General features: G+C 37.0%; 3 protein-coding genes across 5 annotated transcripts; all 3 read right to left on the reverse strand.

Annotated features, from left to right (window-relative positions):
• Positions 1-543: 543 nt before the first annotated feature.
• On the reverse strand, positions 544-1,594 carry LOC116212541 (probable glutathione S-transferase). The gene is made up of 2 exons (XM_031547210.1): positions 1,131-1,594; positions 544-1,040 (listed from the first exon to the last, which is right to left on the reverse strand). Exons 1-2 carry the CDS (start codon positions 1,446-1,448, stop codon positions 696-698), a joined length of 663 nt encoding a protein of 220 aa, XP_031403070.1. The 5' UTR covers positions 1,449-1,594; the 3' UTR covers positions 544-695.
• Positions 1,595-2,638: 1,044 nt separating this feature from the next.
• Positions 2,639-6,015, reverse strand: LOC116212523 (probable sugar phosphate/phosphate translocator At3g14410). 3 transcript variants are annotated; one of them, XM_031547197.1, is made up of 8 exons: positions 5,658-5,951; positions 5,199-5,306; positions 5,071-5,105; positions 4,498-4,610; positions 4,068-4,329; positions 3,479-3,747; positions 3,185-3,349; positions 2,639-2,804 (listed from the first exon to the last, which is right to left on the reverse strand). In XM_031547197.1, exons 1-7 carry the CDS (start codon positions 5,754-5,756, stop codon positions 3,225-3,227), a joined length of 1,011 nt encoding a protein of 336 aa, XP_031403057.1. In that variant the 5' UTR covers positions 5,757-5,951; the 3' UTR covers positions 2,639-2,804; positions 3,185-3,224. The 3 variants fall into 3 exon arrangements, with proteins under 3 accessions (XP_031403057.1, XP_031403050.1, XP_031403041.1); XM_031547190.1 differs by lacking the exon at positions 2,639-2,804 and adding an exon at positions 2,873-3,091; XM_031547181.1 differs by lacking the exon at positions 2,639-2,804 and having other exon boundaries at positions 2,873-3,349; positions 5,658-6,015.
• Positions 6,016-19,490: 13,475 nt separating this feature from the next.
• Positions 19,491-21,872, reverse strand: LOC116189437 (9-cis-epoxycarotenoid dioxygenase NCED1, chloroplastic-like). Its single transcript, XM_031519097.1, has one exon. The coding sequence runs from the start codon at positions 21,648-21,650 to the stop codon at positions 19,845-19,847; it is 1,806 nt and encodes a 601-aa protein (XP_031374957.1). The 5' UTR covers positions 21,651-21,872; the 3' UTR covers positions 19,491-19,844.
• Between the last annotated feature and the right edge of the window lie 1,086 nt (positions 21,873-22,958).

Genomic DNA, 22,958 nt, shown 5'->3' on the forward strand with positions numbered 1-22,958 from the left:
CTCTGCCCCTGAAAACTCGGACAGTGAATGCGTTCTATTGATGTCAGTAATATTTCTCCGACTGAGAGACCTTTCCATCATAACACGTTTTGCTAGACATGATTAGGCTTTTCGAATCAGTTGATTGATATGTTCAGTTCAGAAATCGATTATTCTCTGATGCAGATAGCTAGTTTTCGGTTCATAGGAAATCACTTTCAACATGATCTGCAATGCAGCTTAGTTACCAGTAGTTTCGGGGCTCTAAGCCGGAAAGCCCATCCATACGGGCAAAATCACAAAACGCATCACCCGTTACTAATTTCCCGGAAACCAGTGTAAGATCAAAACGCCTTCATCTAAGTGAGGATATAAAGCTGATGTGCTTGGCCCGATTTGATTATTAGTAGACAGAATGAGTTTCTTTCGCTTGTTGATCGACGAGATCTGCCTTGCTGCTCATGCAACCAAGTATCATGCCGAAATTGAAAATAAGCAATCCAGAATAAGTCATCTTACCGTTGATCATGCAATTAAAATAAATGTGTATGCAACGGGCTGAAATGACATGATCAGAATCAGAAAACTTTATTATTTAGTCGCTAACAGATGACGGTTCGAAACATGACAATCACGAGACATCATTCCTAAGGTATTCTCAGTACATCATACTATTTTATTTTTTCACCGCCACAGTCGTCTTCGAAATTCAGGAATTACAGAAGCCCCAGTCTTTTCTTGAGTTCCAAGACGAACCCGTAGACCTTCTCCTGGGGAGGGAGGGACTTCTTGACGCTCTCCTTCTCCAAGCACCTCTTGGCCCAGAAAATGAGCTTGGGGCAATCCGCCTCTATGCTGAAGTTGCCGCAGGTCTCATAGGTGTAAAACCAGCTGTAGTACGGGATGAGAACCGCATCAACGAACCCGAACTTGTCACCCCCGAAGTAGGGCTTGTCCCCGAGCTCCGCTTCCAACAGTTTGAGGCTATCAAGGAACTCCTTCTTGGCTGCCTCCTGCTCTTCCCCTTTAGTCGCCCACGTTCTTCGACCGAGATCATATAACTACGCACAACAAGCATTTCCATTATTAATTGATCGAATCCGGAGCCCATAGAACCGTCAGAATATTTGAAAAAGTGTCAAGTGCTATACCTTCTTGTCGATATAGTCTGCCCAGAACCGAGCTCGGGCTCTCGCGTAAGGATCAGACGGCAGCAGAGGAGACTTATGGGGCCATACCTCTTCCACGTACTGGAGCGCGATGAGCGACTCGCACACCGGCTTACCCTTATGGATGAGGACGGGGATCTTCTTATGGACGGGGTTCGACTTCAGTAGGAGCGGGCTCTTGTTCCACAAGTCCTCCTCCTTGTATTCATAATCTATCCCCTTCTCGGCCAAGGCAATCCTCAGCCTCATCCCGAAAGGGCTGGGCCAGAAATCGAGCAGTACCACCTCCTTCTCCGACATCGTTACGTCGCCAACTAACTACGAACCAATTAGATACCAATCGGGCACTCTCTGGTTTTTCACTCTGCAAAATCAATAGGTGATGAGAATAACGACGGCAAGGCTGAGCTTTTATAGCAGTTTGTCCATATTTTCTAGGATTTTCAGGAGATTTCTCATATATCTATATAATTATAATAAAGATAAAGAGGACCAATTCCATTTGGCTTTCCTCGTCCAGCCACGACTTCCTATTCATCTCCTGTTATTCTCTCTGAAGATTTCACCACAAACGCAAACTATAAAATCCAAAAGACGGGCCCGCAAAAGGAACATGTGAAAAGGACTTTGGACCCACCGACTATGATATTTCTCATTGAGTACCCATGAGCATACGATGGTGGGGATTCGTGTTTCGTGTCATGTTCTCAACTATTCATTACTTTTTCACACTTTTTCTCGTAATTCAACGACACAATCATTATAATCCAATTAAAATCAAAATTTAACTATATTTAACTATAAAATCAACCACAATATAAGACTTTTAACTGAATACTCTGAATTATCTCATACTCTACAGGTAACTAGATTGCACAGATGTGCAGATACCACCAAACCTTATTTACTTTCTATTATCAAGATTGACCCAACAACTAAATCTTTGTGCCAAGACTTTTTGAGTCTGAGGGAGGCGTGTCAAAATTGAAAAGACAAATGTTCAGAGCTGCATGCTTGTCTTCTGTTCTAGATCCTGTCCAATGTCAAGACGTCATCGATGAGGTCACCGTTACTGACCGACAGTCCAACAATTAATCTAGAATCTTCCAAGGATAACACGACCGTTCTAGAGGTTCTTGGTTTATCTCAATTTCCGTTGTCCAGAAGCCTCTCGTAGGCCTAGCTTGCCAAATCCAGATCCGTCTGAAGCCCAACCGCGCATAGTAGTCATGCCAGTCAAAGCTGCCGAGACCACGGGGGTGACGGCGTGCTAATCCAAACCGCTTATTTGCTTCAGTAGAAAAAGGAAAGGGGAGAAGAAGGAACATAGAATGAAGGTGTAAATTCCGTTCTTTAAAATCCGAGACGAATTTAGACGTTCACGCATTGGCAGCATATCCGGGGCCTTCACACCGAAAAGCTCTTATTTCTGAAACGAATTCAAACCTTCATGCATGGGCATATCGAGGCCTTCACACTGAAAAGCTGGCTTCAAATAAGAGACATCTTCGCATCGACATTATCAGAATTTCCAGCAGTTGCTCTACAAATGAACAATCATCTGTGCTATGAGAATAATTCGACATTCTGAAACTACTCGGCTTGTAATGTTCTTCTCCACATAGTTGCTTGGAGCAGTCATAAATCTTTTTTTATCTATTTGAAAAGAATGTCAGAAAAAGGAATTCTGTTAGAAACAGCTTCCAACCTGCGAAACGAACGACTTAGGAAGGAAACGACACCAACTCGCTTTTCGACCCAATACATAGCAAAGCATGTAATCTCCTCAAGAACTGTTTCCCTGACAGGTCATATGGCTTATCATATCAAATCTACATTTTCGGATTATCCATAAAAAAAAATAAAAAAAAAAAAAATCTACATTATGTTTTGAAAAGTAAAGATACCCAGTTGTTGACTAAGGGCTTGCTCGGTTCCACGCTCTGAACACACAGGATAGAGAGTAAACTCGTTTGTGACAGTATCAAGGAGAAAAAATAGTGTTCCTTGAAGAAAAAATTTGTGGGAAGCCTTACGTTTGTATCAGCAAAGTCTTTCGAACTCTCTACAATACTGCTACTTGTCGGGAGCTGAGGTAGATGCTAAGGGTATGGATTGTTCTAGTGGCTCATTGCTTGAGCTGTCTCGGGAAGCTTCTTTCTTCAACTTGTGGTTGTTATATGCTGCTACTCCAGCAATTGCTGCGAAATTAACCCAGGTAAGTAAGAATTTGCAGTATCAACTTTTTCTCTCAAATTTTGCGATTATGGCTTACACTACACAAGCATTATCTCAAAATCTTCCAAAAAGAACTTTGTGCTGGAACTTACCAATGGCATAGCCAAACAGATTTATCAAGGTCAGCTTCGTGTCAGCAAAGAGAAGAGCGGAAACTAAGACGACGACCCAATCCTTGACCACTCCAGCAACACGGATGGTCAGAGCACTTGTGTGAGTAATCACAAGGAAAACTGACAGGTTAAGCGCGAAAGTGCACAGAGAGTTGAGAGTCAAAATAATGGGTTGAAAGTTCCAAGCTCCGCTTGCTTCCATCTTTGGCTTCTCCAGAAAGATCCAAGGAACAAAGAGACATAAAGCACTGCAAAGGGAAACAGATGTAGCAACTCATGTCTGTTAGTCTTGTATGCATGCATGAAATGCTCCAAGTATATAATAAATTTATAAATGCACTCCCCGCACGAGGCTTGAATAGTTGGGACATACTCCGTTAAAAAAATAAAACTAACACTTAGACCACACATAAGTTACTCTTGGGAGCGGTCAAGCATCTTTCACAGTTATGAGGAGAGCCTATGAGGACTCTGTTGATCTACCAGAGTACAGTTCCCTCGGTTATGTCCCCATAAATAAATTGCTTTCAGTTGGATGAAAGATGATAATCATAAAAATGGGACGTGCCTGCAGGGGCTCACATAGTACATGAGAGATATGGGGTTTAGCTTTAGACCCTTTCGCTTCACAAGAATCTCCATGAAAATAAGTCGTAAAGCTTCACCAACAACACCACCCATCTGGTAAACAACTCCGATCCAGCTGATATTTATTTCTCCGATTGAAGCAACTAGAACCCCTAAGCTTATCGTGGACATAATCAGAAGCATTCTGCAGCTCATTACTTCGAGCCCTGCTGCCACACCAAGAATGAAAACAGCAACCGGCACTGCAAAAGTTTATTCAAGAAATCAGCAAGCCATTACAAAACAAAAGCATCGAGATGCAAACTTGAGAATAAAGACTGAAGCAGGCTTTTCAAAATGAGAAATAAATAAGGCTCTGAACATGCAGTTAAATAACAAGGTCAGAGGAAGAAAGGCTAGTAGGAACATACTGATGGCCTTCAACATCTGCGCAAAAGCCACAGAAATGTAAAGATAAGCAGTGTTTCCGAGCCAAAGAGTCATAGCAAACATTGCACCAATTGGAATCACGGATGTAGCATATCTGAATAGATAAGTGTGGAATAAAGTCAAGCAGAGGGACAAATATGAGACCACATAATTAGGCAAGTAGCTAATCCAAAGCAAGGGCTACACTCTACGGTAAAGAAGGCAATCGTATGCTCTAATCTTGTTTTTACTGAACTAAAAGTTTTGCATTGAACTTCTGGACAGAAATTGGCCTCAGAATTGCATGCAAATATGGTGCCTGAAACTTGACTAGCCAACGAGTCCGTCATTCATACAAAATGTTTCCTTAGGTTTGACAAAGCGCACCTCAATTCACTCAGAAACTAACTAAGAAACTAATTCTAGATTTTACACAGTGCAAACCTAGTACTGTTCAATCTCTCATAAATAATTGCAAAACGAGGTTAAAAAAATGGGCAGGACATTTTAGGGAAAAATATATATATATAAAATCCCTTTTCTTCATGTTGTTTCCGGCACAGACCGCCACTTACATTTCTGGTGTCATACCTTCTTCAACCTTCATGATCTGTCAACGAAGTAAATAACTTCAAGACAGCTATAAGATAGGACAACCTAAGATTGTGAAAGATTACCTAAACAAGATCCAGTAACTACATACCTTGAAAACTTTGGTGACTAAAAAACACATGACAGATGAAAAGATCATGTGAAGCAGAGTCAATCCGAGAGGATATGGGAAATTCATTTCCTTCGATGACAGCACCCACTGCATTCATTCACAAGAGCATGGCATCAGCAACAGACAAAACTAAAACACAGAGCATCCTGAATTGAGGTTTCGGTCCGATAGTCGTTAAAAGCGCGCAAGAACACACATCCCCTCTCGCACCCGAGTAGATTTTGCATCTAATTTCCACCAGTTCAACAGCTAATTCACCTCCTCATCATTCAACCGGAGCTGCATCTCATCATCTCATTCCCCAATTCAATCAAACCACGATACGCGGAAGGTGTAGAATCGGTGGTTCCTCCAGCTCAGCTTAAGCAAACCTATTCACCAATTAACATCGATAATCTACGGCATTACATTCAGAAGGGGGGGCAGGCGAGAATAGACCTTGTTGAAGAAGATCTGGCCGCTGGAGAGGGCGATGTAGATGAGAATGTAGATGTAAGTCAGCAGTCCTTCGCTGGGGATAGCTCTCCGATCCGCCATTTCCTTTCAGGGCTGGAAATGAGTTTCCTTCTTGGGCACCTGACCTGACTGACCCAGAGGTGGTCGGTTCTGGTCGGTTACTCCTCTCCTCCTCCTCCTCCTCCTTCTCCTTCTCCTTCTTCCTCCTCAAGTGGGTCACTTGCCACTTTAGCGAAGTTACCGGCTTTGATTAGTAGAGAAGAAAGAAAGCTCTCCTTCTCCTCTCTTGCCCGCAGATGTCAGACATGACCATGGAGCTCAGGACCGGAAGCATTTCATGGTTCGATTCAGATATGGAATCTGGACAAAAAAGAATTTAAAATTAAATAAAAATAAAAATATAAAATATCAAGCAAGACAGGGAAAAAAAAACAATTAGATATTAATAATTTTAATCTTTTCTTTTTTGCTTGAAATATAATTATAACCCTCAATTTATTCATTTTGCGACCGACGAGTTTTCAGCCTAAAAATACTGATGTGAATTTTTATTTAAATAAAAAAAATTATTTCTAAAATAGATTAAAAGTTCTTAGAAAAAAAAAACATCGGGCGAGGTCAAAATGAAAAGGAAGAAGAGGAGGGATCATCGTTAACCAAGTTGTGATAGTAGTGTCCAAATCGCCGCGAAGGCCCCGGCCGCCCCAACCCCTCCCCCTTCCATCATTCATGTGAACAACAAATGACTCTCTGTTTTAGTTTATTTAATATTATCAAGATTATTTGTTCATTTAAATAAACAAAATCAAAAAGGAAAAAAAAAGGGGTGGCTACAAGTGGGGAAAATCCACCCGCTCGCCACCGGAAGCTGATGGGCCCGTTTTCATGTGTTATATATGAGTAAATTGCACCGGTGGTCCAAAATATTTTACAAATGTTTCATGATAGTCCAAAAAGTTTTTTTCGTTACATGATGGTACAAAATATTTCAAAATTGTTTCATGATGGTACAAACCGTCAATTGGCCCTGACGCCGTTAACATTTTGCTGAAGTGGCGCGTCCTATGTGTCACTTTTGTTACGTGGAACCAATCATAGTGCGCCACGTCATTTAAGACAAAATAAAATTTTAAAAAGTCCAAAAAAATACAAAAAAATAATTTAAAAATACAAAAAAAAGAGTAAAAATTTTGAAAAAAAATAAAAAAAAATTATTTTAAAATTTTGAAAATTATAAAATTATTTTTAAAAATTTTAAAATATTTTTTTATTTTTTAAAAAATAATAAAAAATAATAAAAAAATACAAAAAAAGAGTAAAAATTTAGAAAAAAAATTAAAAAAATTATTTTAAAATTTTGAACATTTTAAAATAATTTTAATTTTTTTAAAAAAAATTAAAAAAATTTTAAAATAACTTTTTTATTTTTAAAAATAATTTTAAATAATTTTATAAAAATTGAAATTATTTTAAATTTAATATTAAAATTTTAAATTAAAAGTTTAAAATTATTTTTAAAAGTTTTTAAAATTTAAAATTATTTTTAAAAGTTTTAAAATTTTAAAATTTTTAGAATTATTTAAAAATTTTCGGCCACTTCAGCAAGGAGGTGACACGTAGTAGCCACGTCAGCGTCGGCTTGACGGCGTCAAGCTCGAGTTGACGGTTTGTACCATCATGGAACAACTTTGAAACATTTTGTACCATCATGTAGCGAAAAAAACTTTTTGGACCATCATGAAACATTTGTAAAACATTTTAGACCACCGGTGCAATTTACCCGTTATATATATATATATATATATATATATATATGGTATACTTCATATGTCTCATGGGGGAGGCGAGGGGCACATTTTCCCCGCTCGCCACCTCTTTTTTTTTTTCTAAATTTAGTTTTTGTAATTTTTAATTTTTATAATTAAACTCATTTTCTTTTGTATTTTCCAATCTGATTCAAAGATGCACTGCATAATTCGATCGGTATGTTTTCTAAAAAAATCCGATCGTAATTAAGGTCGACGCATTACATCTTTTTAGTTATTTCAAATCCGATCCGAAAAAATACCACGTAACCAAAAGATTCAATCATAACGTCGACAAGTTACTCCTTTTTTTTTGTTATTTCAGATCCAATTCCAATAAGATTTCACACAAATCTCGGTCAATGCATTCCGCCAAATGATCCAACTGTTAGGTGGAAAAAATATGCATTTTTAGTATTTTTAAATCTAACTCGAATAATATACTCGTAATCTGATTGACGTATTACGCTAAATAATCCAATTGTAATCTCTTTTTTTTTTCCTTTTTCTTTTCTAATTTTCATTTTTAAAAATCCCCCATCTCATTTAGTGTTTTCGAATCCTATCTGAATAAAGTATCACGTAATTCGTCCACACTTTATGTCAAGACATCCGACCGTAAGGTCGATATTACGCCTTTTAGCGTTTTAAGATTTGATCCCAGTAAGGTTTCACATAATTCGATCAACGCGTCACGCCAAATGATCCATCATCAAATCGAAAAGTTGCGTTTTTTTAATATTTCAATTTTACCTAAATAAAGTACCATGTAATTCGATTGACATATTATGCCAAATGATTCGATCGTTATAGTCAAACTATTTTCAAAAACCACTTTTACCGCAACTTTTATTTTGAATGATTATAAGAAATTTTGTACTGGAAGTATCGAATATATAAATCACGATATATGTACTTTTTTTTTCAAATTTCAGTTTACAAGTGTGAAACTTTTTCCTTCTCCCTTTTTTTAAAATATATTTTCCTTCTTTTGTCCAATATTTTTAACCTTCGTCCAACAAGGTAGTAGTGTAAACTAATTCATCTACAGGTCAAATGTCCCCATCGTTATGGTTGACCATTTATTTCTTAAAAAAATATAATGTCATGTATGCATTTTACTCTATTTTCTTTATCTATTTTACCTTATACATATATCGTTTACTTTATTTTTCTTTATAAATATTCATTCACAAACACAAATTTTCTTCGCCTCTATTGTATCTTAAGAAAATGTATTAACTAAACTCATACTTTTTGAATTACAGGTAATATTTTTCTCCTTTTATCAAACAAGAAGACCCAATGGTGAAATTAGTTTTGTTGTTAATTTATTTGATAAATTTATAAAATACAAACATTTTCGTTTTTCTTAAACTCCATCATGTCTTCCTTCACTTAATATTATTTTCAAATCTTATTTGTACCTCTCTTTTTAATAGCAAAACTACAAGTTTTATAATCAAGAATCAACCCATTTACATGACCAAAATACACTATGGAATAAAAAGCAAAAATGATATCATATATGATAACATGATGTCATCTTTTGAGGAAAAAATAAATTATTTATTATTAATAGAGAATTCATAATTTTTAAAAATAAGTAATTATATTATTAGTTTCATTTATACAATATATTAATTATTACACAAACCATTATGATGAATCAAAAAATTGAAGAAAATTTTCCAACCCACAGCAACGCACAGAGTTGGGCCTAGTATATAATATAATATAATATAATAATATAATACAATATAATATTATGATTATGATATGATATGATATGAATAGATTATGGGATGGAGCATTAAAGGTTGAAAACTAAAATAAACTCTTTTTCGAGTTCAGATACATAAATGGGCTTTGTTTCCTTCAAACGGAGAAGCAATAGTGGGCCTCATGGGCTTTAGTTCCGTACTTAAATGGGCTTCGTTACCTTCCAACGGATGATCACTTGTGGTTCTTATGGGCTTAATTTCCAAGAGAGGAAGCTTGGTGGACCTACTTTAGGCCCATTAAGTTTTCTCCCTTCCCATATAAGCACTGATGGGGACAACTTACAGAGGCTTCTTACTTGCCGAATACTAGATGGGCTTTAGCCCCAATAAGATTGCCAAATTTATGGATTTTAGCGTGTTGATATAACTCCTGGAGTGGGATGCATGAAATTAGGTCCAACATTTTAGGCCCATTAAGATTGATTTACTATTTCATCGTGATCGTTTCATCACACGAGCTCTCTCAACGGACATCTCCACCGTGACCTCTCCACTGTGAGGTCTATAATTTGTGTCTTGCCTGATAGACTCCCCGAGCCCTTAACTTCCTGACGGATGCTATTCTAACCGGTGAACCAGGGCACTAGATAAGAAAATGGTGATTGATCTATACATGTCAGTTGCCTTTTCTTGATCTTTGAACCTTATCTTGGAACTTATGTGGCCGAAGAGAATCTTCTTTCCTCAAGCTTCCCTACTCTCCTTTGCTAGAAGATACATGCATACATACATACACACACACACACACATATATATATATATATTGGTGGAAAATATATATAATTTTACATTTATGATACGACATTAAGGTCTTATTTCATTTGTACCCACAAAGATGCTTTTCTTTTTGGGATGTGAAAAGGACCAGAGGCTGCATGTTTTAATGAAAGATGACTTTTCATATAAAATTACCCTTCGAGGTATAATAGATGATGGCACAAGGCCTCACATGAGACAAACACTAGTCCTAATCGGGACAAAAATTGTATCGCTCACATTATGAAAACATTAGATCATTCGAGATATTTCTAGATCATATCGTCTTTGAAGCTGATTAGCTCTCTCACGATTTGGAGAATTGACTTTGCAATGTTGATGGAATTAGTACACCTCCCTACCGAGGGAATATGAAAACATTAGATCATTCGAGATATTTCTAGATCATATTTTCTTTGAAGCTGGTTAGCTCTCTCGCGATTTGGAGAATTGACTTTGCAATGTTGATGGAATTAGTACACCCTCCCTACCGAGGGAATACCCGTACACGTCATTTAATCGTGCTCCTAGCGTGATTAATAAATGATCTATACATATAATGGTGATTGATCTATACACTCAAGCTGCTTGCTATTGGTGTCATTCTTTCACATATCATAATATTTGATATCTACCTACATTTGTCGTTTATTAATTAATGAAATGAAAATAATTTATCTTCTTCCAATTGATTTATATTTTTTAGTGTTAATATATTTAAGCTCTTTCTAATTGAATAGATGCGAAGAGTGTTATCACAGAATTATCTCGTATTAAATCTGATAACGTATAAATGATTTTTCTATTTTGAAAGTTATATTTTCAGACATCACATATTATGTAATAATACGATAATGTTGTGAAAATTAAGTACCTTCACTTGCATTATACACAATATTGGATTTAACTTTTTTTTTAAAACTTTTCACGTACATTATAAAATGATAAGTAACTATATAATGCATCTATTTATGACCCGCTCTTTCTAATTATTTTGGGTTTTTTAAATTTTACCAAGAAATTTTACAGAGGAATTATTCCCTCAGTAATTTATTTTAAATATATATTTTTAAATTTTGGAATTTTACCGGGGAATAACCCTTTACCCAGGGACTTGTTCCCTCGGTAAATGCATTTCTTTTAGTAGTGTAAAGTTCTGTTTGGTCCACAGGAGTGAAATACAATTAAATAAAGATGATGTTTTATTACTCCATTTGCTTATGGTGAAACTTTAATGAGTTAGGATGATCATTTCATAATTTCTATTAAGTTTTATGTACAATATATATAAACATATTTAATTTTGTATATATTTAAATATAATGTATAGAACCCATCCATACGTATAAGTAAAATTGACTCCTATCGTAATAAATGATCCATCATTAATAAAACAAAATTATTAAATTAATTTTTTAAAAACAAAAAACTATTAACCTAATTTCTGTTATAAGATGAAAATCATTATGTTATATAAATTTATGATTATATAGAATTAAATATATGAAAATAAATGTGTCATAAAATTTTATGTGTAAAAATATGTAATTGAGCATATATATATATATAGTAGATCTATCTAATATAGAAATGATTAAATAAAAATATAATTGCACACTAATTAAGAGACATTAGTTGCATATTTATTGAATCATCAAAATTAGTCTAATCCTATTAATTGATTATTTTATAAAATTTGAAATTAATCATTTTAAAATATTTGTATTGTTAAGAATGAATCATAATAATTATTATAAAAAATGTTGCTAAAACAAACATATACAACACAAGTAATATAAACACCATGAAAAATTTAATTATCACATATAGAACTTTTAAAACAATTGTGGTTCTATAAAAGAAAATTTTATAATATATCTCATGTACAAAATAAAAGTAAAACTTAAAATTAAAGATGACAGAACACTATCTTAGAAAGAGGACAAAACAATTCTTTATTCTAATTCTAAACTTAATTAATGTAGCTGATAAATCTATATTAGCAATTAACTTAAATATCATTATTATTATTATAAAAGCTAATTTGACCACATTATTATAATAACTTACTCTAATTTTTAACCAAAAAAGTGAAGATAATACTACTGAAAAATTGCAATTGGTGATCAAAAATATTTTTAATAAAATGATTGATGTTTTAAAATTTCAACAATAACTATTAGAACATACGTAGAGATGTGTAAAAAAAAAGAACACGTGCCAACACTTGGGTAGAAAAAAACTAGTGATGAATAAGTTCGTCCAATTAAATATGCTCATTCGCATACTATTTTTCTCTCAACATACATAATCACATTTCACTATATATAATTCATTTCATTCATTTTCATTCAATTTCTAAGTACCAAACGAGGTCTAAAAAGGTCTGTTAGAGTCACGATCACTATATACATGATAGTTCTTTAACAACCAACATTGTATATACCCAAAACCATTGCAGCAAAAGTTATAGTTATTGCAATTTTTCAGCTGAAAAAAGAAGAAGAAGATTGATTAATTAGTTTATCCTCGGATTGGGATTTTTCTTTTTTTTCCCTTTCTTTTGAGAGGTTATGGCCATTGGTAGGTGAACGTGAAGCATGCCATGATGTCACCAATCAATAAAGAGTGTAACATGGAAGAGTGTGTTGGACCAATAACATTAAGCCACAAAACAAATTATTGAAAATGACACGATTTTTTTTTTCTTTTGAAGTAATATATCTATATATATATATATATATATATATAGATAAATATTCTTCATGATATTAACATGTCACAAATGCTAAAGTTGGACCGCTCTTGTATTCTCTAGACGCAATGTGTATTATATTCTTCTCTTCTTCCACTTTTTTGTTTTTATTTTTCCCCTAATAAATTATAAGCAAATGTTGCTGTCAATTTATTCCGGCACGACAAGGGCCATTTTTCCTTTTGGGTAATGGACAATGGCCAATATTGTCCCTATACATAATGTCGAGTTCTATTATGACTGTTGCTCAAGGCTTAGGACTAGAAGCATGGAATTAAACTAGCGAAAAACCAATTGGATGGGCTATCTATGGTCCCATCTAGAATACACAACTTTACATCATGGATGCGACCCACTAGAATGAAGAGTCTCATCTGTTCTAAGGTAATACTTTAATTAGAATCCAATCGGTAATTTGTATGCGTAATCTAGTAACTGCTAACCTTGCTCTTGGGTTTGATCAAAAGCAAGAAAAGATCATCCATAGGCAAACTACATCCAAGTCGAAAAGATAGTGCACGTGTAAGTTATTGAAAGGCGAGATGCATGCGGCTTGTAACAATTTTATTTGTCCAACTGCATTACCATCTCCTTTGGGAAGTCGATGAGCTTTTGGTGCTGAGAGGAGGAGACATAGATCATTAATTCCTATTAGGAATTAAAGTGTGTGGAATACCTCATGTCGTTCGTCATATTCCATGCACATAACATAGTTATTGTTCTTCTTGTTTTTCTTGTCAAAGATAAGTAGATAATTTTTTATCAATAAAAAAGGTATACAATTAGAAGGAAATTAATAATAATATCTGAACATTTAAACATTTTTTTTGTGTATATATATTATATGTTATTGTCGGTGTTTGTTTTCTGCTATGCCACATAATGAAAGGAATCCCAAAAGTTGGCAAACAAGTGGATATACGAGATATTGGCCTGACCAATCAACGTGTAGAAGCGTCCTGATTTATGGGCAACTTTGTTCTTATCACTCCACTCGGGATCCAAACTTATTTAAAACTAGGGAGATAGACTTGCACACAGTCATCAATAAACGCTAATTATATATATTAAAATATAAATATAAATGATATTGTTTTAGTTATTATTAAGTAAAGTTAACTCAACAAAGTTTATATAGAAATTCATATAATTGCTATATATTTATTGAAATAGTGATTATATTTTATATTTTATAAAGGAAAAAACATTTACTTTACTCATTTGATGTAGACATACCATAATAGTTCTTTGAGCTGTATGACTTTTTTGTTGTATGCGATCATAGTTTGCTCCAAACTCATAGAGATTTTTTCCATTCATTGAAAGTCGAATAGAATATATTATTTTGTACGATAAGATTTTGAGAAAATTATTAATATTATTTACTTTACAATTAAGTAAACAAGTATATTATTATAATAAATATAATAAAATATATTATTTTATATTTTATATTAATTATAGATTGTAAAATAAAAAATTATAATTTGCATAATAAAACAAAATAGCAATGTTACTGCATTTATTTATTTCTTCTTTTCTTTATTCATCGAAAGACGAATATAAATTATTATAAGTAATATAAAGTTATTAAAATATACTAAAAAATAATTGAAAAGTAATTGTAGTTTAATGTGAACGCATTTATTTATTTCGTTTGTTTATTTATCGAAAATCGAATATGTATATTATAATTAAAATATATTAATAAACAAACGAAAACGAATCACAGTCGCGCGAATATGAAATTCAAATCGTACTCCCCCCAATATCGCACGAAATAGCTCAATTAATGAAACTAGTAGTCATTCTCTTTGAATAATGCTAGAGTTAATATGTGCTTGGTAAACAACAAAAACAAACACATTTGTGTAAAATAAATTTGAAATTTATACATTACTTAATTTTCAACTAAGTAAATGTGACAAAATCAATTAAAGATTACTATTTTATCCAGTGAAATATATATAAAAAAATGAAAGTATTTTCAGTATAGAATCCGTAGTACCCATACTACCCAAAACCCTAAAACATTAAAACATTATGTCATAATAGATCCAAACACTTACCTTAGAGGGGTAGAATGTGATTCGTATTATGTGAGAAAATCACTCGCTTGTTCGAGTAAGCTACCAATAAATTTTATGACGAAATTCATGAAGTTTACTATTTTAACTTTCAACTAAGTAAATGTGACAAAATCAATTAAAGTTTACTATTTTATCTAGTGAAATATATTAAAAAAATGAATTTGTAGTATAGAATCCGTAGTACCCATACTACCCAAAACCCTAAAACATTAAAACATTATGTCATAATGATCCGAACACTTACCCTAGAGGGGTAGAATGTGATCCGTATTATGTGAGAAAATCACTTGCTTGTTCGAGTAAGTTACCAATCAATTTTATGACGAAATTCATGAAGATTAATTTGTTGTAAACTCATAGAAAAATAAACATCCATGTTAATATATTATTTACTTCATCGTTAAGTAATGTATTTGTTATTGTATTATTTTATAATCTTATTATTTACTTTATCGTTAAGAAATTCATTTGCCTAATAAAATGAAATAGCAATGTGAACACACTTATTATTTTCGTTCGTTTATTTATCGAAAGTCGAATATAACATATTATAAGCAAAATCAATTTATTAAAAATATAATAAAAATAAATCAAAACGAATAACAGTCGCGAGTATGGAATTCAAATTGTACTCTTATTACACATTCATATATATTATTTACTTCATCGTTAAGTAAACGTATATATAAATTTATTATTTTATTATTTTATTATTTACTTCATCGTTAAGCAACGTATTTATTATAGTATTATTATATAATATTATTATTTATTTTATCGTTAATAAATTTATTTGCCTAATAAAAATGAAATAACAATGTGAACGCACTTGTTTTTTTCGTTCATTATCAAAAGTCAAATATAATATATTATAAATAAAATCAATTTATTAAAAGTATAATGAAAAATAAACGAAAACGAATCACAGTCACGAGAATAGAAAATCGAAATCGTACTCTCTCTAGCGTACTCCGAAAACAACCAAGTTATATATATATATATATATATATGATTTTCTTATTTTTATTTTTGGGTGAAACTATTTAATTCATTTTATTTATATATTACCCCGCAAAAACAAGATTATCTGCCGACAAATAATGGGAGAGACCGTAAAATTTTGAAATACTACAATTGTCTAATTTTAAAAATTAATATAATTAGATACGTTATAGTTTATTTATATATTACTTAATACTTCCCGACACATATGATGGAATAGATTTGAAGGCCAATAGATTGATAAAGTGGAGGTGCGAATTCAGGAGAAGTTCATGGGTTTATATGGACTCCAATCCCACTATTTAGTAGTCGAAGTTTCGGGTTGAATATGGATATTCAATCACTTGTAGGCTAAGTGAAAAATTAATTTTTACAGAGAGAAATTATAAGGACGCTTGTAGTTTCTATGAAATTTCAACTTACATCGAGATTCAACAATAGTATGCCAAATGTAACTTCTAATCATGGATATAAACCTTATCATCTCGACTTAGCTCCTCATCGAAAGAACCTTATATTATTTATATTGTCACGATGTGGAATAAAAAAAATGAATTTTGACTGCACGAGATTTAAAGAGGAAAAGTACTTTGAAGGCTGCACATGGCGATGAGTGAGTGGAGGATGCCAAATATTATAAGCAGTGGAAAGGAATATTTCACTTTTGGAAAAACAGGAATGATTGCTTGCTCCAATTAATTTCCCGACCAGAAAACTGGAAATCCCCTGAAAACCAGTATGATTTTCATTTAAAACCTGACATAAATGTTTTGTACATCGTGAACCATCACGGATTGGGGCATTGTTTCTTTCCCAATACATTTGCCGGCCGTCATTTATAAATGTTTAAATAAGAAATGGCTGATGCAAGGATTTAATTAAGACGTAACGAGATTGTGTCGGCCTGGAGTGATGACACATATATATAACGTTCTGGCAACCTTCACCCATCCCGGGTCAGCTCCACCCGGCCCTTCCCGGCCTCTCTTTTCCCATGCTTTTGGTACATTATTATTGATAGGTCTAATCATCGTCTAACCTGCGAAAACCAATCTCTACTGCATCGGCAGGCTTATCTAAGGATCGTGTTTTACTACTAATTTGCATAAAACGCCATTTTTTTTTTCCGATCGAGGTCAACGCAAGGTCAAATGAGCATGTCTATCCGAGAAGTGTTTGTTAAGCCATTGTGAAAGAGACGGCAAGAACTAGCCAGCTTCGAAAGCATATGGACGTCATTAGGAAATCGAACGGATCAAAGGATAAGTACGTCCTTTATGGGTTTTTCCTATATCGAGATGTGAGTCTAGATGACAAGTTAAGCGATCGATTAGCGGCACTCCTCGTAATGCTTGTAACACAGGAAAAAAGTATCGCTTTGAAGGGGCGTAAGGACACGAACCATATCTGTCACCCGTCAAATTCTTATCGAGTGCTAACGAGGTGATGAAGGGTAGATAATAGAATCCACAGTCCAGTGGACGCCCCACTTTTCCCTTTCGGTCACTGTTGGAATGCCAAATGCCACAGCTTCTATGGACTAACGACCGAGTCACCTCACATGGATTTCCGTTGTTTGATTCCTCAGAAAGCAACGGAAAATGTTTCTCCCAGCCGAAATCTCACCATCACTTGTGTCACTGTTCGATTTATTTGTTATTCACTGGACGGACCATCGCAAGTAGTCACTCAGCTCGCTCCTAGTACGATCGATGAAAAATTCTTCGGTAATCCTGTCCCGTCACACTATACGATAAAACACAAATGAGCTCATAAGCACATGGGCTGTAATTTTATAGACTCTTTCTTACCAAGTCATTACGGAGATTTAAGTCCATTTCAAGTATCATTTTCTCGGGATGGAGAGATCTTTTCAAGTTTACTTGCGGGGGATACGGAGGCAAATGGACGAAGCGAAATTTCAGGGGGGGGCTCAGCTGAGCTTGTCCTTTGAAATAGACGTCCCTTCTTACCTTTGTTTCCATGACTTCAATTGCATGATTGCTCCCTCTTGAGCTTCTACTGTGGAAGGGCCATTAATAATATATCGTTCATTGTGATTGTACACCTACGAAGCTTATGGACACCGTTCCTTGTGCGGCTGAAGTTCCTTTCTTTTATGTCTATTCTTTAAGATCACGTCTACATCTGTGCACTGAAACATTGAGCCCTCACCACCTAATAATTTATGTTTTGCGATTCGGAAATTACCCGTGTCTGATAAGACCCTCTATAATTAGAATCAACCTTGCTGATATGTTCTTTTATGAGACTTTTATCTTATCATCGACGAGGTGTGCACCCAATCGCAATTAGTACCATAAATCTCTGTTCTTTCCGAAGAATGGATAAGATGGATGATCATCACGGAGAGCAACTTGGCCAAGTTGGAGTATTGCCCAGAAAAGCGGAGATTGGACAGAAGCAATCCCAACCCCCCCTGTGCTGCTAAAACAGAACTCCAACTTGACAGGAGAAGCCTATCTACTTAGGGTGGCAGCAGCAGCTGAAACTTTCTTGCTCGAAGTCATTCAATTCTCTCGACACTTGCGGCGACTCCTCCTGCTTATTGGTGCTTCCTGGTAGCGAGGTTTCATTGGTCCGGGAAATGGGCTTTTCGCGTTAATCATTCGCTCGAGCAAAGTCAAATCCCATTTCCGCAAACGAAGTGGTGGTTTCCAGTGTGCTGTATCAATGAATCAACAACACAGTCACAGTCATTCCACTATCGGCTTCCACAAACCAAAAGGGACATCACCGAAACATATGCATATGAATATTAAATTTCCCAACCAGAAAAGCAGAAAACATCAGCAGTAATATATATAGATTTTTTTTTTATCTAATCTAACACACACCCAAAAGGGCTCTCTGCAAAGTTGACTTTTCATCCTGTTCACAGCGCCATCTCGTCGAAGTCATCAGACAGTTATTGAGTCAAATCATCATCCTTTTGCACCCCACTTGTTGAAAATAAAACGATAATTGAGCATAAGCATACAAGAAGGGAGGGAAAAAGAAAAGACGATTGCTCGAATTTGTCCATTCTTAATGGACAGTACTATGATGTTGCACGAGGTGATTGGTCGAATTACGCACCTAACTATCGGGAAAGCCACCAATCGAGGGACGACACCCCGGCTTGAACTTTCTCGTTCCCCCCATTAGCAACAGAAAAAGGCATATCTAAGTGACCCCCATTGGCTTTTGCTTAAAGGGAGTGACGATCCACTTGTGCCCCCCATTAATTATTATGCAGTTTTAGGTACCTATGGGGGAATTAAGATAGATCAGATTATTAATAGATTAAATAAAAGACCGTCCCCCCCAACAAGCAAAATCTTTCCTTGTCTGAGTTTTCGTTGTAATCTACCTGTCATGTGTCTGAGTGAAATTGACTGCCGCCATAACACTCATTGGCCCATTTCACTGCATGAGATGAAATTGACCGAAAAACTGGGGTGAAAAGGGCCCCCGGAGGGTACTCAAAATCTGGTATATTTCTATAAGATAGGTGCTTATGAGCTTCCGAATGCTGCATTTTCTGCAATGTTGGTGTACTTAGTCGTTTTCCATATCGGGAAAAATATCGAGTTTATAATCAATCACGAGAACAGAGTACATAGGAGATGGAAACTGATGTTCATTACTGTAGAAATTTTTTGTTTGGTATACACCAGAGGTGAGAGAACAAGGAGGAAAGCAGCTGAGCTTCAATTATACATACACCCAAAAGCTACAAGCTGCTTCCTCAAAAACTCCCTACTTCCAAACCTTAAAACTAACAAAAAAAAACAAAGTTCAATAAGGACCAACTTGAGTAACAGCCCCACAAAAAGTGGTGTTACCAATTCATCCTCTGGGAGGGAACTCCGGGGACGTATCCGTAATCATCCCTCTGGTAATTCCCGAACCCATTAAACCTATACGTAGTTTAAAAGTAGAGACCAGGCAGTCTCTCAACCCGACAGACCATGCTAGGCCTGCCCGACCAAGTCGTTGGAGCTTATGAACGTCCCGTGAAAACCGTAGGGGACCCGAGAGGGAAGCTTGATTGAAGCCTCAAGCTGTAGGGTCACTGCGTTCACAATCTGGAGCTCCGACTGCCACTCCTTCTCGTCGTGCACGAAGACTAGTATGTACCCATCGTCTTCTCTCTCCGAGTCGGGGCCTCTTGGAAGAAACAGAGGCTCCCCACCGTACTTCTCCTCGCCGTAGATGTACTTCCTTATCTCTCCGGTCGACAGGTCTACCTTAGCAAATCCTGAGACTTTAGGCCACGGTTCTGCGAGGGCTAAGTAAGCAAATCGGGTCTTTCTCCCAAGCTGGTTCCGGTTCACCATCCCTGCCTCCAGGTTCACTTGCTCTGTCTCGGGGATAATGGGCCTGCGGGTTGATTTTCCCGTCTTGAGATTCAGCCTGATCTCCGACAGGACGCTTTCTAGGCTCTCGTCGCTCTCGTTGAAGATTGAGTCAGGCGGAGTCATGCATGACCCGATAACCACAACCTCATCGGTCTCGGGCTCCTCCCACGCATTCCACAAGTGGAAGCAGAAACAATCAGGGGCTGGAATCCACTTAATCCCTGAGGCATCCTTCGCGTTCTTTTCCAGGACACCGAACCTCGAGACCTTTTCCTTGTCGTAGACCACAGGGGACCCGCCCCGTATCATCTCGGGCAGCTTAAACACGACTTGCTGATCCGGGATCACCACAAACCTCTCAGTGATTGCAAAATCGTGCATCATGGTGGGTTCCTTCAATGGTATATCCACGTCAGGGGACTTCTTCCCGTCCGGGGAGAATCTGAAGTACTTGAGGTACGGTTTCTGCACAACGTCATAGGAGAGAGCAAAGAGCTCCCCGGAGACCGGATCAACTTTGGGGTGTGCGATCATGGGCGAGTTCAGCTGACCATCGAAGTCATAACGTCCGACCGTCTTGAGGTCCCCGTTCAGGTTGACTCGGACGTGATATGGCAGGTCGTCCTCAGACATGGCGAGTAAATGCTTGTTGAAGTACACAAGGCCAGCATTCGCGACGCCGAGCCCTTTTGTCGGGTCGAGGAGCCCAAAAAGCCCCCGGGCATAGAACAGGAGGAGCCGGGCAATTCCCGAGTGACCGTGGAGCTCGCCAATCGCCTTCGGGAACACAGGCCGCCCCACAGACTGCTCCTGGACGAGCCGGTGAGTCTCGGTGAACCGGCAGGCGTAGCTGGCGGAACCACCCGAGAACCGGACCGCATGGATCATCCCATCCCCGTCGAAGAAATGGTGGCCCGCGACTGGCTCGTGGAGTGGGTTGGCCCCGTTCCGGACGTAGACGCCCTGGATACACTCCGGGATCCTCCCGGTGACGGGGAGGGAGTGCTTCACTGGCTGCTCGGGGACTGGGGAGAAGTTCCCGGCGATCTGGACGCGAGGGTCAGCGGTCTTGGGGAGCGGGTGCTTGCGCTCGTGGGCGACGAGAGCCGCCTCCACGGCGTTGAGGGCCAGCGAGGCCGTCCGCTGCAGCAAGTTCCAATTTTGAGGCTGTGAGGAAGAGGAGGAAGCGGAACCGGGTCTCTCCTTGGGGGCGGCAATGGAGGTTGATGAAGGGAAGTTGAGTATGGAGGGCGAGTGGAGGGAGCAGGAGATAGAGCTGGAGCTGGGCCGGTCGGTGGTCCTCGAGGGAGAAGGGCCGAAGCCCAAATTCAAGAACGAGCTCTGGGATGGAGGCGGAGAACCGAGGAATCTTGATTTGCTGATGACCCATGTGCTGCTAGTCGGAGCTGTAGCAGCCATTGAAGTTGCTTCCTTCCTCTGCTTCTTGCTCCGTTCAAGAGACCAGGATCAACTTCCGACCAGGACAATTGTTTTTTGTTTAACGATGTATTTCCTATGTGGGTTTTGGTAGGAATATCGGATGATTTCTTGTGTTCTGTTTGGATGATGAGAGAATTGAAAGTGAGAGATGGAGGGAGAGGGAGAGAGGAGAGTGAGGTTTGGGGGAGAAGCGGGAGAGAGAGAGGAGGAGTATATATAGGGAGATGGAGGTGGGACTTGACGCTTGTAAGCGAAGAACACGTGTTACATTAGATTATTACCAAGGCAAAAAAAAAAACCCAAAATAAAAGTTTGCCTTTTTTTTTTCTCTTTTATAAATAACAATAATAAAATTTGGTGGATCAATGTGATGAGATCAAAGACAGAGCACAGTGTGTGTGAAAGAGAGGGCAAGCCCTTGATTCCATGACACGCCCACATCCTACTGATGCCCGCGTCGATCACACTATGAAAATCTCCTCTCTTCTTTTTCATTTTATTTTTTCCGGGTGAATAATCTTCTCTCGTCTTTTGGTACATCCTATGAAGAAGAGCAGAGACGAAAACTGTCCCGTTTGCATATTGTTTCCGCGACATCCGTTAATACAATCTGACGTGAAGATATTAGTCTGTTTCAGCGATGGAGTTATACGAGCCGTTACTAGTTAACGTGATATTAACAATGATGGTGTATGTGAATCTGATGCCGACAGACCGGTACATGACGGGAACGGAAAAAGAAGTCTGAAATGAACAAAGGAAACTCAAAACAGTGCCATGTCATTGGTCGATTTTCTAGAAGAGTGAGTAGTAGTAGATGGAAGGAAATGCTTCCTTCTTCTTCTTCTTCTTTTTTTTTTTTAAAAAATTTCTATAAATCAATAGATAAATAAGTAATAAGCACATATATATTATATGTATATGTGTATGTATGCTGGGCAGTGGAAATGCTAATTGGGGTCACTTTCTTTACCTTTCGTTCTTTAAAATTTTGTCAAGAAAATGGGTCCAAAATGAAACCCGCGTACTGGCCTCTTACGAACAGAGGTACTCCCATACACGTGGCGGGTTTTCATGGCTGACTTCCCAATCCCAACTCAACTCCCAATCCCAAACGTCCAGTCCAGTCCTGAGAGAAAATCAAGGTCGCCATCAGCCGCCCCCACACGCTCGGCCACTTTGCCACCCATCTTCCTGGTATGGTATTCCCATATGGTAGTATATCATCCATTTTGGCCACCCCTTCCCGATTTTTACTTTTTCCGGGATCCGCACACTGACGGTGGT

Source organism: Punica granatum, chromosome 1, assembly GCF_007655135.1.
Source record: "Punica granatum isolate Tunisia-2019 chromosome 1, ASM765513v2, whole genome shotgun sequence".
In the NCBI taxonomy this organism is placed as follows: Eukaryota; Viridiplantae; Streptophyta; class Magnoliopsida; order Myrtales; family Lythraceae; genus Punica; species Punica granatum.

What these genes read in the sequence shown, in the direction of transcription:
- LOC116212541 (XM_031547210.1), bottom strand. Translation starts at nt 1,448, where the DNA reads ATGTCGGAGAAGGAGGTGGTACTGCTCGATTTCTGGCCCAGCCCTTTC. An exon ending in CAGACTATATCGACAAGAAG is followed by an intron (nt 1,041 to 1,130) that starts GTATAGCACTTG and finishes TGTTGTGCGTAG; the next exon opens with TTATATGATCTCGGTCGAAG.
- LOC116212523 (XM_031547197.1), bottom strand. Translation starts at nt 5,756, where the DNA reads ATGGCGGATCGGAGAGCTATCCCCAGCGAAGGACTGCTGACTTACATC. An exon ending in TAGTCACCAAAGTTTTCAAG is followed by an intron (nt 5,106 to 5,198) that starts GTATGTAGTTAC and finishes CTTCGTTGACAG; the next exon opens with ATCATGAAGGTTGAAGAAGG. An exon ending in TCTGTTTGGCTATGCCATTG is followed by an intron (nt 3,350 to 3,478) that starts GTAAGTTCCAGC and finishes TTAATTTCGCAG; the next exon opens with CAATTGCTGGAGTAGCAGCA.
- LOC116189437 (XM_031519097.1), bottom strand. Translation starts at nt 21,650, where the DNA reads ATGGCTGCTACAGCTCCGACTAGCAGCACATGGGTCATCAGCAAATCA.